Below are 14746 nucleotides of genomic sequence, written 5' to 3' on the forward strand. Positions count from 1 at the left end.
GGCCGGGGGCGGGGGCGGGGTGGGGGCTCTGGGCTGTCGGGGTGGCCGGGGACATACAGGAGCGGCGGCCACCGAGGAGGGAGCAGCGCCGCAGCCCCGACGGCGCCTGGCTGCATGGAGCTGGGCCGTTGAGAGCTGTCGCCGCCCGACAGCCTCTGACGTCCCCGGGGCCCCGGCGTCCGAGGCTCACAGCCTGTTCACTCTCTCCTGGTAGCCTCTGGGCGTCCAGCGCCTCAGGCCGCCCCTGGGTCCCTGGGACCCGGCGTTCAGGTCGCCAGCCATGGAGCGGTGCAGCCGCTGCCATCGCCTCCTCTTGCTCGTACCGCTGGTGCTGGGGCTGAGCGCGACCCCCGCCTGGGCAGGTAAGAGGAATCCCGACGCCTGGGTCGTCGGAATCAGGCTGGAGCTCTGAGTACTCCCGGGCAGGGGACAGCTGATGCTTGGGGCAGAGCTTCTGAGTCTGAAAAGGGGATTTCAGGGATCAAGGGTCCAGGATGGAGGACAGGACACCTGGGTTCCTTGAAGTCAGGGAAGGGATCTCTTTCTTTGAAGTGACTGGGGGAGGCCAGGTAAGACTGAAAAGTGGAGGCTCAGCTTAGAGAGCCACCAGTGGGGCTGGATGCTGGGGTCCTGGGGAGAGCTGAAGATAGCCAGGACCTGCCAGTGTGGTCCAGCCAGTGCTGGGGTTGGGGAGTAGATGCCAGTGTGGATGGGTGAGGGGTGCGTGTATGTCCTCTGGGCTTTCTATCTGTATCTCTGGAGTGAGGGGGTAGCATCTGTGAGAACAGAGTGTAGTAAGTAGAGAAAGAAGGGACACCTGGACTATTTGTCCCATTGGCTTCCCCGACAGGATCCCCTTCCCCCCTCCCTGTGCCCTCAATGCTGCCACGCGGCTGGCTCTGGGGAGCACTGGGGCTGGCTGCCAACAGGACGGCCGCTGGACAGGCCAGGATCAGGTGTCTGAAGCAGGAGCCAACTCTTTGCATTCCTGCCCCACCCCTCCCCCTCTGGCCAGCCAGGCTCCCCTGAGACCCTGGTGTCCACAACCCCAATCTTTTCCTTCTTTTTTCTCAGGATCTAGAATCATGGCTCCTAGGAAAGGGGATTTGATGTTGGAGAGGAGGGGGCTGGGAGTACCTGGGTCCTAGGGAAGCTGGAGCAAGCCCCCAACTCCTGGAAACACCAGAGGCTGATTTGCATGCAACTTGACTATTCGTTTCTTCTCTGCTCTGGAGAGAAAATGGTCAGAATAGCAGCATAAAGGATTTGGATTAGATTATAGAAGGAAGAACTTCCAAGATGTGAGAGTGAGGCTCAGGACAAGAAATTGAACTGTGCAATGTCTGTAGACTCTGGGAGTCTTTCTTAGGGGGAAAAGAGACCCCCCAGCATGGAGCCAGGGAGATGGCTGAGATGACTGCCTCTCATTTTGGAACTGAGTGGGTAGAGGTGAGACTCTATAGGAAAATGGGTTAGTGTGGAATTCATAAGAGTAAAGAATCGGGGCATTTTTGGGGCCAGATGTAGAGTGGTGGGGGGTGAGGAGGCTACCAGTGGAGAGCCTGTGGAGCAGATTGAGGCCGGAGACAGTGGGGCATATATGTGGCCTGAGGTGGGAAGGCGGGTGGGCAGACCTGTGGGTAGGTTGTCTATAGGATGGAACTGTACTCTCCTGGGCTTTCGCAGGGGGGGGCCTCTGAGGTCTCCTTGGCCTGGGGTCTCTGTGAGTCTCTGTCTCCCTCTCCCTTCGTCTCTCAAAGCGGCCCTTGTGTGTTGGTGTTTGCGGAGCTGCCACACGTGGGGGCCAGGCTGGGGCGGGGAGGTGGGGGGGCAAGGCCGTGGTTTCCCGGCTCCTGGACTCAAAGGGCCTTTTCTCTGCCTGCCCGCCCCACCTCACCCACCCCACCCAGCTCTGCTCTCCTGATCGCTCTGGCCCCTGCCCTGCCCCCTGCTTCTGTGAAAGTTTTGCTGGAACTTTGAGATTTTTCCAATCTGGAGCCGATGGTGTGAGAAGTATGTGTATCGGGGAGCAAGTGAGGGAGAGGTGACCTTTGCCTCCCTGGGAGTTTGAGCCATGGGAAGCTGAGGTCTAGGTGGATAGGGTTGGTGGCCCAGGTCTTGAATCTTTGGATCCCAGGTGGTGGGGATGGTGGGGCAGGCTGAAGTTCCAGGTGTAAGGAGCTTGCCCAGGTTTTGGGCAAGGACTCTGATGGGATCCACAGATGTGTGGCTCGGGGCCCTGGACCTGCTCCGGCTCTGCGTGGCAGCTTCAGGTTCCCCCCTTCGCCCCCCAGCCCATTTCCCAAGCCAGGGGCACAGGCTCCTGGGGGGGGCTCTTTTTTTTTTTCCCCTCTGCATGGCCAGTGTTGTCCCCTCCCCCCAAACATGGGAACCACAGCAGCTTGAAGCCCCCTCCCCATAGAGCTGCCTCTCAGCTCCCTCCTTGGTGGCCCCCCTGCGCCTCCCGTGCCCTGGATGATCGATTGCCCAGATGTTGTTTGTGCTGAAGACACGGGACAGAGGCCAGAGACCAAGAGATATGTAAAGGGAGTGAGAGAGAGGGAGAAAGACAGGGAAAGGAAAAGATGAACAGAGTGTGAGGGAAATGGAGGAAGACAGAAGGGACAGGGAGACAGACCAACAGATACAGAGACAAAGAGAGTAACAGAGAGTGAGAGAGAGAGGGGAGATGGCTGGAGAGTTGAGAGAGAGATTAAGAGCGTATAGAGAGAGATTCATGGGCTGAAAGAGAGAGAGGGAGAGAGTGGGACACTGATGGGCATGGAGCTGAATACAGGGCCAACACTGCCCTTTTCCAGGTGACTCTGACTTCCCAACCTTTAAGGCCCCGTTCAGGAGCAAGTAAGGGAGAGGTGACCTTTGCCTTCCAGGGAGTTTGAGCCCCAGGAGTTCTAGACACCAAATGTCCCCTATCTAGGCTCTTCTGAGGGTATGTCCCTTCCCCTGACCCTCATGGACTCTCCCAGGTACACCCTCTGTGGATGTACTCCGGGCCCTGAGGTTCCCCTCCCTCCCTGATGGTGTCCGGAGGGCAAGAGGCATCTGTCCAGCTGATGTGGCCTACCGAGTGTCCCGACCTGCCCAGCTCAGCGCACCCACCCGCCAGCTCTTCCCAGGTATGGGTGACATGGTTGACTAGCTCCGGGAGGTCATGGGGTGGGGTCTGGGATCAGACACCAGAAGGAAAGGGGTTTATGGCTCTCTTTGCCTCTCACTTCACCTGTGTGTGTCTCTCTCGGGTACCAGGAGGTTTTCCCAAAGATTTCTCTCTGCTGACTGTTGTCCGGACCCGCCCTGGCCTCCAGGCTCCCCTCCTGACTCTCTACAGTGCTCAGGGTGTCCAACAGCTGGGCCTGGAGCTTGGCCGACCTGTCCGCTTCCTGTATGAGGACCAGACCGGACGGCCTCAACCCCCGGCTCAGCCGGTCTTCCGGGGCGTCAGCCTAGCAGATGGCAAGTAAGTCAGTTTGCTCCTCTGGTCTGCCTGGCCTACGCTTTCAGGAACTCCCCTCTGGCCGCTGCCCCAGAACGCCCACTCCCCAGGCTAGGAAACCCTGCCTACCCTTTTTGCCACACCTCACCTACCCACTGCCCAAACTTCAGTCACTTCCAGCCCAGAGTTTGGACTTTAGAGTTTAAATCCTGTGTGTAGTACTAGCCTGTACCTTGGGCAAGTTACTTAACTTTTCTGAGCCCCAGTTTCTATGTTTGTAGAATAGGGATGATAGAATCATGAGAATCAAGGAGAAAATTATTGCATGGTGCCTGGTGCATTGTAAGCACTCAACAAACGGTAGCTGGTGTGATTACTTCTATTATTCATTGGCTTCAACCCTTCCATCAGCTGCTCCCCAGCCCTGTTGACTTTCCCCCTTTCAGTCAGTCACTGAACCTCTCCCCTCATGTCCAGGTGGCACCGTGTGGCTGTGGCTGTGAAAGGCCAGTCTGTCACCCTCATAGTTGACTGCAAGAAGCGTGTTACCCGGCCTCTCCCCCGAAGTGCTCATCCAGTGTTGGACACCCATGGAGTGATAATCTTTGGTGCCCGTATTCTGGATGAAGAAGTCTTTGAGGTAACCAGAGCCATCAGAGAAGGGAGTGATTTCTGGTCCCATATCTTGTGTCCGCTCCTCTTCTGGCCCCAGTACTCCATCTTCTTATGCCCTAGCCTTTCATTTTTCCTCACATGAATTTGTATTTCCATTCCTTATCCTCAGGGCTCGTTTTCCCTGTAGGAGAACTAGGTGCCCACTTATATGGTGGGACTGTCGATAGCCGCTTATTCTGTCACTCAGTCTTCATCAGTTTGCTCATCCATCCATCCCTTCAATCAGTCTCTCTATCTACCCACCCATCCATTCACCCACTCGCCCACCCACTCAAGCATTCAGGTTTCTGTCTACCCATCCCGTCCTTCCCCTGCTCAGCCACTCCCTCCTTGAAGCCACCCATCTATCAATCTGTTCCATCCATCCATCCTCTTTAACCCATCCATCCGTCTAGCCACTCATCCACCCACCCGCCCACCCCCTCTACCCATACATATAAGTTTGCACCTACCCATCTCCTCACCCACCCACTCCCCATCTGACCATTCATTCATCCACATTCACTTCCATCCGCCTACCTACTTACCAATCTGTTTCCATCTACTCTGTACCTCCCATTTATCGACCCACCAATCTACTCCAATTATCTACTACATCAATCTGCTTACATTCATTCATTCACCATCCATCAACTCTCCCATTAAATCATACATTCGAGCCCCTATTTACTTACACACTCACCCACCCATCTATCCAGCCATCCATCTGTCCATCCACTCACCCAGCCAGTCAACATTTTCTGAATATCTGCTGGCTCAATGCCAAAGGGAGCACAGAAAGATAACATAAGGTCTCTATCATCCCAAGGAGCTCCAAGTTCTGCTCTGGAGATGAGACAATATCCCCAAACTACAATACAAGGCAGGGTGTGCTAAGCATCACATGCGGGCACAAATAAATGCCATCAGAATTCAGAAGTGCTCCCTCTTTTCTAGAGGTCCTGAGAATTCTCATCATCACTGCCATTGAAAGGTCAAAGCAACTAAGGCTGGGCCACTGTCTGCAGAAGCCCCTGTGAAAAGGCTCATGCATTACCACAGGGGTAGGGGGTAGGCAGAGTGTTGAACTTAGATTTTGAAGGCTTGAATTCTAGTCCTGATTCTACCACTGCGAGTGACTGTGGGTCAGTCATTGCCTCTTTGAGCTTTGATTTTTCTTTTTTGGTGAGGAAGGTTGGTGAGCTAACATCTGTGCCAATCTTCCTCTATTTTTTTGCATATGGGATGCCGCCACAGCATGGCTTGATGAGCAGTGTGTAGGTCTGCACCTGGGATCCAAACCCACAAACCCCGGGCTGCCTAAGCAGAGCATGTGAACTTAACCATTACACCACTGGGGCCCCTCTCTGAGCTTTTCTGAATGGAATATATCTGAAAAATGGGCGTAAAGACCCTTGTTCTACTGACTTTCCCAGTTGTTGTGAAGGTACAATGGAATTAGGAATGAGAAGGTTCTTTGTAACTGAAAAGAACTGTGCACATGTGATAATGACCTCCTCCCATCATATGGTTTTACCTAGGATTGACCTCCTACCCTTTATCCTGGACTATACCCTTTGCCTCTCTCTGAAGCCCTCTCTGCTTCCCTGCATTGGTGTTCCTTCCTCATGTCTTTGCAGGGTGATGTCCAGGAGCTTGTCATTGTTCCGGGGGTACAAGCTGCCTATGAATCCTGTGAACAGAAGGAGCTGGAGTGTGAGGGGGGTTGGAAGGAGAGGCCTCAGAAACAGCAGTCTCACAGAACCCAGAGGTCTCCAAAGCAGCAACCGCCAAGACTTCATAGGCCACAAAACCAGGAACCCCAGCAACAGGTGAGGGAGCTGGGCAAACCCCAAATGGCAGCACACCCCAGGGAGGGAAGACACCCAGACATCTCCCCAGGGGACGGCCCCCAGTGTTCCAGAGCTCCTTGTCCCATTTTGGGCTCCTGTTCCCCCTCCCTAAAGTCCCTCCCCAACCATACCTCCCTATTCCCATCACCCCCTCCTCCCAGTCCTCATTCATCACCCTTTTTATTTTCATTTAAAAATAAAAAGAGTCATTATGAAGAATTCGTGGCTGGGAGCTGTGTCCCCTCCTTGTGTCTCCTCCTCTGCCAGTCTTCCTGGAACTGTGTCTTTGGGTTTCCCATCCCTTCCTTGAATTAAGAGATTGGGGGGTGGGGTGGGGGGGAGTGGGGATGAGGGATGAGAGAGCAGAGTAGGGGGGAGACAGAAACTGGGAGGAAGAAGTTGAAATGGTAAGACCTAGGCTTACCTAGGGGAAGGAGTTGGAGACAGAGGGAATCCCAAAGGAGTGGTGGGTCTGTGGAAGTGTGGGGATAGGGTCTCTGGCTCCCTGGACATGGATGTGCAGGATAAGGGGCTGTGGTGGGGGGAAACAGGAGGGACACTCTGGATTGGGTGGAGTCTGATGGTTAGAGTGACAGATATGATCCGGGGTCAGTGGTCTGAAGGTTGGGGGGGTCAATCTCTTAATTATGTCTGCTTCTGTCCCACATGTGGGACCCATCCCTCCTTTCCACCTCTCCTCATCTCTCTCCTGATCCCCAACCTCTCCTTCCATCCCCAACTCTCTATTTCCCAACTCCTCACCTACCCTGTTTCCCAAATCCCACACCATCTCCCTCCTCCCTCCCCCACTCCACCCTCCCCATCCCCCTCCCACCTGCTCCCCTGCCCCTTCCCTAACCCCAGTCCACTGAGTCTCTCTACTATGACTACGAGCCCCCCTATTACGATGTGATGACTGCGGGGACGACCCCTGATTATCAGGTAAACTTGAGGGACCACTTCCTTTCTCCCATTCCTCCTACCACCCCTTGCAAACATCTCCTATGACACCTTCCTCCCCTTCCTACATGTAGGGAGAGACACCATATATTTAGATCATGGGAGTTTCCTCACTGCCCCCTCCCATGTCTCTCTGCTGCAGCGGCCTCCGAGCCCCAGACACAGGGCATCCCCTTCCCCCAGGGGGCGTCGGACCCCTCCCCGAAAGCCTACCCCACCTGCCAAGAGGTCAGCGGCCCGGCAGGCGTCCCCCTCACCAGGCTGGAGGTCCTCTCGAATTGGAGGTTCCGGCCCAGCACGGGGCCAGCCTCCCCTCTCCCGACGCCCAGCTCGGCAGGCAGCTCCCCCCACTGCCCGGGCCCCCCCCAGGACCAGAGACAGCGGTTACCGGCAGGTAGAGCCGGGGCATCCAGATCTCTGCCCCCACACCTCTGTGACTTTGGAGATTCACTCTCCCCACTGTCCCCCCTCCAAAGGGGCTGCAAGATCTGAGATTTCCCCCACCCCCAGCACAGACAGACACTACCCTGGGGGGGGGGACATGGTGCTGCTTTGCCTCCCTTCCTGCTAACCTTTCTCCTTCCTTCTCACTCCATGCTGCTCTTCTCCCCCTTCCCCTTGGGGTTAGGACCCCACCCTGGGTGAAGAGGAAGGAATCTTGGAGTCAAGCCCGTTGCCACCCCTTGAGGAGGTAACTCCATCCCCCACCCTCACCCCAGCTGGGGGCAGTGGGTGTCTGTGACCTACTCTCCTGTTCCCATGTCATCCTGATGAATCAGCCCCTCCTTGGGCCGGAGGGCTCTTTGTTATATCCATTTATGGCCTCTGTCTTCCGGTCACTCCAGACCCATTGGTCTGCTTGTCTCTCTCACTACAGCCATTTGCCTTCAGTGTCCATGTCTCCTTCTATTATTCTTTGATTCCGGAGTAACCTCTTCTCCATGTTGATGTCAAATGGTTTTACTTTCTATGTCACCTTTCTGTTCCCAGGAGCCACTTTCTGTCCAATGCTGTCACTTTTTCTCTTCTCCTGGTCTTTCCATCCATTTCTTTGGTCATTCCCTGGACTCCTTTGTCTATCATTATGTCCATGGACTGTCCACTCTGTGTTTAGCCCTCTGGCCACCCTTCTTGTTACCTACCATTTCTTCCCACCAGGCCCATTTTCTGGACATCCCTCCTCATTTGGGGCCTTCGATGGCCATCCCCTTTCTATACACCTGCTCCCCTTGCTCTTCTTGGGAGAAAAACTCTAGTCCCAATTACCCTCAGAATCCTTTAGGCTACAAGTTTTCCCACCCTGGGGTCCAGGGAAGACCTCCTGTCAGCCCTAATGCCCCCGTCTACCCCTCTCCCTCCCCATCCCCGGGAAGGAGCAGACAGATCTCCAGGTCCCCTCCACAGCCGACAGGTTCCTGACAGAGGAATATGGGGAGGGTGGCACAGACCCCCCAGCAGGGCCCTACGATTACACCTATGGCTATGGGGACGATTATCGTGAGGAGACGGAGCTTGGCCCTGCCCTCTCTGCGGAGACAGCCCACTCAGGAGCCGTAAGTGAAAGGAGCTTGTCTTCTGTTCTTGACCTCCGGTGAGAGCTACAAGAATTGCTTCCTGTTGTTTTTTATTATTGTCTGCTGGCCGTAAGCTACTTCCCAATGGCGGTTTGCCATTTTCTGTTCACATAAGATGTATATGTTGCTTGAAAAGATTACTTCTGCCTTTCCTTGCCAAATGTCTTACCCTCTGACTCCTTGTGGATCCTTCTGCCCAGGGCAATGGTGATTTTTTAAAAATTCTGTGGCCACTTTCTGTCTGTCTCGGCTACTTCCTGTCTCAATCAAGCTAGATTTCATAAATCTTTTGGTCAGTAAGCCCCTATCTTGTGTCTATTTTCAGTCTGTCTTCATGTCTTCTTGGTCAGAACAATTTCTTATCTGTGTTGCTGCTGAATGATCTAACTTCTTATGTCACATTTTCTAACCCGTAGGTAACTTCCTGTCTGTCCCTTCCTGTCTTCTCCAGCCATGGCATCCATCTTGGTGCCTGTGTCAGATTGGACTGAAACGGACTTATTATTTGTGTTTTGGCTCTAGTTTTTCATGCTGTCTTGTGATAATCTCCTTTGATAATAAGCCTTTTCCTATGTGTTGCAGGTCATCCGACTCATAAAGTTTCCATTGTGGGCCTAGATATTTATCATGGCCACTTCCTGTGTACTAGCCTTGATGTTTGTGTTTTCTGGAAGAATTGCCTTTCATTGTCATAATCTCCTTTCCAAGGAGTCGCTTTCTGTCTGTTTTGTGAATTTCTTCTCTCTCTTGGTCATGGTAGCCATGTTGTTGTTGAAGCTCCACTTCCTGGATCCGCTTTCCTTGGCTGCTTCCTGTCTGTCAACCACTTCCTGTTTGTCAGGTTCATTTTCCAGCCATCTTGGCCATGTTTAATTTTTCTTGGCCCTGGTATCATTCTTGCTTCCAAATGTTTGTCCCTTTGTTCTGCCTCCTTTAATTGTCTCCCATGTCTTCAACCACTCCCTGTCAGCTGGGATATTTCCTGTCTATTCCACTTCATCTTTTGCCTGCCTTGCAGTTGGAGCTGCCTCCTCTACCCTCCTGCCTCACCCCACATCTCCCTTCTCTAATATTGCCACACTTGACCCTCTGCTGCCTTTTCCTTAAGCTGCTTTCTGGAAATTTGGGGCTGATCTGGAATATGAGAGAATTTGGAAATTGATTATTACTGTTTGGTCAGGCTGGAGGGGGAGAGGGCATTCTGAGGATCTTTGTTGGGAGAGTTGGGGGTGATGGTGAATGTTCTCCATTCTCCCTGTCCTTGTCTTGGTTCTGGCCCTAGATTTGGGGCTGGGCCTCTGAGTGGAAGTATGGAATAGAGGGAACCGGTGGGTTTGGGGTATAAATGAGGGCCAGAGGGTGTACGATCTTTGCTGGGAGAGGAAGTAGGGGAACTCGTGGAGGTCTGCTCTGGGGCTTGAGTAGCTGAGCCCAAGAGCTGTATTTTTCCAAAAACCAGTTATGAGGTCTGAGTTTGGGCTATGAGTGGGGACTTCCCTCAAAATCTACTTAGAGTGTGGATGTTTAGTCTCTGGGTCGTTTTTAACTTGTGAACCCCTTGAAATTCTTAGCAAAATTCTGTGCATAAGGGCATATACTTTTCCTTTTCTGGAGAAAGACTCCATAGATTACATCAAATTCTCATATGGATCCATGCCCTCCCCACAAACCCAAATAAAAATCTATCCACAATCTTAGAGAGATGCTTATTTGGTGAGTTGGGGTAAGGGCGAGGAAGTTGAAGGTTTCCTAAAGTTCTAAGGTTCCCTAGGGTCAGACGAAGTTTGGGAGATAGGGTGGGGTCCTCCAGAAAAGGGTTTTGGAAGGTTGGGGGGTTTGGAATCCCAGGAAGGGTGTGGGGACCTTCCTGAAGGAGGTTCTCAGGGTGATGAGGAGGTTGTGTTTGCTGGGATGGGGCTAGGAAGTGGGGGGTGGGGAGCCCTGTGGTCTCCGCAGGCCTGGGAGGTCTGTGAAGAGGGCTCTTCTGGAAGGCTTGGGGACTTGGGGGTAGGGTCAGGAAGGTCTCCAGAGGACCTGAGCACAAAAGTGGGAGTTGGGATGGGGGCAGTCCTGGCATCCTGGCTGCTCACGGTCCCCACTGGGGGTTACATGTGTGTCTCCCTCAGACTGCTCGTGGACCCCGGGGACTGAAGGGAGAAAAGGGGGAGCCTGCAGTGCTGGAACCTGTAAGTCACGCTGGTCACCTAGCTGAGGGTGGCGGGAAGAAGGGAAGGGAAACAGGGGTGCTAGCCTTGTAGCCTCTGACTTTTAACCTTTGACTCCACAGGGTATGCTAGTCGAGGGGCCCCCTGGCCCAGAAGGCCCTGCGGTGAGTTGCAGCTGTGACCGATTAGCCTCCATTCTTTTCTCAGAGACCTATCCTACACACTCGTCTGTGCCTTCCCCACATATGCCCAGGCCTCCTCAGAACTCCAGAGCATCTTTCCAATCAAAGCTTCCCAGATCCCCAGATCACTTCTGTAGAGACCACCCCTCAGTCACACACCCCTCTTCTATCTGAACGCCCAAACCTGACTCCCACTTCTTTTGTTTGTCAGGGATTGACTGGTCCCCGTGGCATCCAGGGCAACCCAGGCCCAGTTGGAGACCCTGGCGAGCGGGTATGGGAATGTCCTGTGTGTGTGTGGGAGGGGGAGGGCTACGGAGGAGCCACAAGTTCCTAATGAGGGTACGGTGCTCAGTAATTCCTCGTTAACTAACTGATTAATGAATGAGGGGCTGTTGTGCTCCCCAGCACCCAGAAAAGTGGGCAGACTCTGGTTGTGGAAGGGAGTAGTCTGGTGTCTCACCCTCATTTCTCTCCATTGAGGTGGGGAGGGGGTTCAGGAAAGATCAAGGGAAGTCTACATTTATTCTGTTGGGGAGGGTTTCACAATGATGCCAGGACCCTAACATCCCCCTATGTGTCACCCTATCCTCATTCTCTCCTTATCTAGGGCCCTCCCGGCCGAGCAGGGCTCCCTGGATCGGATGGGGCCCCTGGCCCTCCTGGCACATCCCTCATGCTCCCGGTGAGTTGTCTTCTTGGCTGTGGAATGGGCTGATGGTGACGGCAGGGGAATTATGTTGTGTCACCAAGAACCAGAAGGTCAGGAAGTCTAAGGAGGAGTCTCTAACGATCATCAACCCAAAGAGATTGATCTTTGGGATGCAGGGACTAAGGCATCATTAGATGACCTAGAACCAAACATGGATCTTCTAGAACCGGGCAAAAAAGCCTATATTTCAGAGGGTCTAGAGCCAAAAGAGAGTCTTTCAGGAGGAAGAGGCTAGAGAGTGGGGGAGGAGGACAGGAATTGAGTTTCTGGAAACCTCTAAGTCATTATCTGAAAAACTCTCATGGGAGATGCTGGAGGAGGGCATGGGAGTAGGGGCGTGAGGGTGGGGGTGTGTCCCAGAACTTGGGAGATGGGGCAGAAATGCTGGATGAACCCTCTGGCTGGGAGGGTCACATGGATTTCTTGGAAGAGAACCTGGGCCTTCTTTCCTTGCCCCTCAGTTCCGGTTTGGCAGTGGCGGGGGTGACAAGGGCCCTGTGGTGGCGGCCCAGGAGGCTCAGGCCCAGGCGATTCTGCAGCAGGCACGGGTGAGTGGGGCTGGAGGGGATCTTGGTGGAGGGAGGGGTATGGTGGGAAAAGAAGACTCTAGGAGGGGTTGGAAGGGTAGGTTGAGTGAATGTGAGGCAGGGGACGTCTGGGTCGGTTTGGGGCTCAGAGGGAGGTTGGGGAGAATATAGGGCAGTGGAATGAGGGTTAGGAGTGGAAGGGCGAATTTGGAGGGTGTTCTGGGGTTGGGAGTTCTCCAGCTGCCTCTTCCTCAGCTCTGCTGTCTCCCCTGCTCCCCTAGCTGGCGCTCCGTGGACCCCCTGGCCCCATGGGATACACAGGCCGCCCAGGGCCCTTGGTGAGTGAGTGGGGTGTTGGGTAGGGGATCCTTTATTTGTGTGTGGGGGTATGGATAGTTCTGGAAAGGGACCAAGTCGAAAGTTATTTTGCTTCTTTTGGGGAGGGCTTTGAGGTCACTCTGGGTATGTCTTTCAACATAGCCACCCTCTCTTTTTTCTCACAGGGACAACCTGGGAGCCCTGGTCTGAAAGGAGAATCTGGAGACCTAGGACCTCAGGTGACCTCCCGCCCATCTGATTGCCAATCCATTGCCTCCCCCTCTGTCTATGCTCAGTAACCCTACCCCTGCCTCTCCCTCATCAGGGCCCCAGAGGACCTCAGGGCCTCACAGGTCCTCCCGGCAAGGCTGGGCGAAGGGTGAGTGACTGAGGGGTAGGGTGGGTGCGGGTGGGAGACGGGGCGTGGAGCATGGAGGACCCTGCTCCTGTTTGCTCTGACGCTTCCCTTGCACCTCCAGGGCCGAGCGGGTGCCGATGGAGCCCGAGGGATGCCTGGAGAGCCTGGAGTGAAGGTAACAGGCTTGGGGCCCTCTCTGATGCCTGTAGCTTGCAGCCCCACATGGGCTCATTTATCCTCTGGGGGTGACCAAGTTCCCCAGGTTCCACTCCTCCCAGGATGCAATAGGGAGGGCTGAGTGGGAAAGGGGCTGGGACCTCACTTGAGCTGCTCCTCTCCCCCCTAGGGTGACCGAGGTTTTGATGGACTCCCAGGGCTCCCTGGGGAGAAGGGACACAGGGTGAGTATATTTGATGAGGGGTGGATCTTCCGTGGAGGGGAGGGGAGGTAGGGATCTCAAGGCAAGGGAAGGAGGCTGAGGGTCCCAGTAGGAACTCAATGGATGGAATTGGTTGCTTAATTGAAGAGGGTCAGTGTCTCCCTGTGCTGGGGGCTCTGAGGCCCCTCTTACCTGTTCGCCCATTTTCCAGGGTGATACTGGTGCCCAGGGTCTTCCTGGGCCCCCTGGTGAGGATGGAGAGCGGGTAAGTGTTGTGGGCAGGGCAGGGGCTCGGCATGGGCGAGGTGTGGAAGATGAGGCTGCTTCACCATGTCCTCCTCCTCCAGGGAGACGATGGGGAGATTGGGCCTCGGGGGCTGCCTGGCGAGTCGGTGAGTGTCTACCGGGTTGTTGGGGGAGCTCTGGGGATGCCAGAGAACGGACATGGGTATGAAAGGGACACATTTTCTCTCACCCACGCTGCCGTATCTTCCCCTCACCTGAATTCAGGGACCTCGAGGTCTTCTTGGCCCCAAAGGCCCACCTGGTATTCCTGGACCCCCGGTAAGTGTCTTCTGCCCTGACCTTACCCCCTGACCTCTCTAACTCTCCACCCTTCCTAACTGCCTCCATCCTCCCCTTCCTTCGGTTCCCTCTCCCCTGGGTCTCACCTAGCCCCCCTTCAGCCTTCACCCCCAGGTGCCCTTGCAGGGCCAAATGGTGCAGTGCATCAAAGACTCTGAGCATAGCCAACAACAAAAAAAATCCTCAAGAAAAACAAAACAAAAACCCACAAACCCACAGGCCCACAGACCCACGCCCTGTGGATCTGGGCCAGCTGTGTTTGTTTAGGTTTGGGATGAACTGGAGGTCTGACTGATGTGCGTCTGCCCCAGCCCGTCCCACCCTCTGGAATGGCGGGGCCTCTCAGAAACCACAGGTCCCTCCAGGGCCCTAGCTCCCCTTCTAGCCTGCTCACGCCCCTCTCATGTTTCAGGGAGTCCGAGGCATGGATGGCCCCCATGGTCCCAAAGGGAGCTTGGTGAGTGATGGGCATGGAGACCCTACCTGACCCTTAGCCCCGGGGTCCCTGCCAACGTCTTGTTCCCTTTGGCACCATTTTGACCTCCTGCCTGCTTCTGGTTCCTGCTCTCTTGGCTGTCCCTGCTGGGACTCAGCTCTCCGCCCTGTTTGTTACCATCTCCTTCTGACCCCTGCCTGGTGCCTGTTTATAGGGACCCCAGGGAGAGCCAGGACCTCCTGGACAACAGGGCACTCCTGGGACCCAGGTGAGTGGTCCTGTCTACCCCCTCCCCAACTTTAGCGACTTCCCCTAGGCTTGCACAGTGGGTCAGACCCTGGATGGGGACGGGAAATTAAGGGTCTCAAGCCTTTACTGCTCATGCTCTCAGTGGGAGATGCTGGCTGGAAGAGGGAGCAGCCCACCCCTGCGGGGCCCCTGTGACTTCTCTCTCCCTGTGCATAGGGTCTGCCTGGGCCCCAGGGTGCCATTGGCCCTCATGGAGAGAAGGTAAGTGACTAAGTGATCTGAGGGGCAGGGGATGTGCCCAGGGGTGGGTGTAGGGAGAGCCCCAAATGTCTGGCTGGGA

The 14746-nt window shown here is 54.9% G+C and overlaps 1 protein-coding gene across 10 annotated transcripts in view; it reads left to right on the forward strand.

Moving 5' to 3' along the window:
* Window positions 1-14746, forward strand: part of COL11A2 (collagen type XI alpha 2 chain) — a 30135-nt gene that overhangs the window by 842 nt on the left and 14547 nt on the right. Inside the window, exons 2-25 of one of the 10 annotated variants that reach the window (XM_070515116.1) lie at window positions 215-362; window positions 2988-3137; window positions 3268-3478; window positions 3932-4094; window positions 5749-5940; window positions 6826-6903; window positions 7550-7612; window positions 8295-8474; window positions 10622-10681; window positions 10783-10824; window positions 11054-11116; window positions 11453-11527; window positions 12016-12102; window positions 12363-12419; window positions 12585-12638; window positions 12725-12778; window positions 12879-12932; window positions 13104-13157; window positions 13348-13401; window positions 13484-13528; window positions 13647-13700; window positions 14134-14178; window positions 14372-14425; window positions 14623-14667. In XM_070515116.1, coding sequence (XP_070371217.1) covers window positions 281-362; window positions 2988-3137; window positions 3268-3478; window positions 3932-4094; window positions 5749-5940; window positions 6826-6903; window positions 7550-7612; window positions 8295-8474; window positions 10622-10681; window positions 10783-10824; window positions 11054-11116; window positions 11453-11527; window positions 12016-12102; window positions 12363-12419; window positions 12585-12638; window positions 12725-12778; window positions 12879-12932; window positions 13104-13157; window positions 13348-13401; window positions 13484-13528; window positions 13647-13700; window positions 14134-14178; window positions 14372-14425; window positions 14623-14667 — 2016 coding nt within the window. In that variant the 5' untranslated portion in view covers window positions 215-280. Of the gene's footprint in view, window positions 1-41; window positions 363-2987; window positions 3138-3267; window positions 3479-3931; window positions 4095-5748; window positions 5941-6825; window positions 6904-7063; window positions 7316-7549; window positions 7613-8294; window positions 8475-10621; window positions 10682-10782; window positions 10825-11053; window positions 11117-11452; window positions 11528-12015; window positions 12103-12362; window positions 12420-12584; window positions 12639-12724; window positions 12779-12878; window positions 12933-13103; window positions 13158-13347; window positions 13402-13483; window positions 13529-13646; window positions 13701-14133; window positions 14179-14371; window positions 14426-14622; window positions 14668-14746 lie in introns of those variants that run through there. The other 9 variants (XM_044776378.2, XM_044776379.2, XM_070515118.1 and 6 more) reach the window with 9 other exon arrangements.

Source organism: Equus asinus, chromosome 8 (genome assembly GCF_041296235.1).
Source record: "Equus asinus isolate D_3611 breed Donkey chromosome 8, EquAss-T2T_v2, whole genome shotgun sequence".
In the NCBI taxonomy this organism is placed as follows: Eukaryota; Metazoa; Chordata; class Mammalia; order Perissodactyla; family Equidae; genus Equus; species Equus asinus.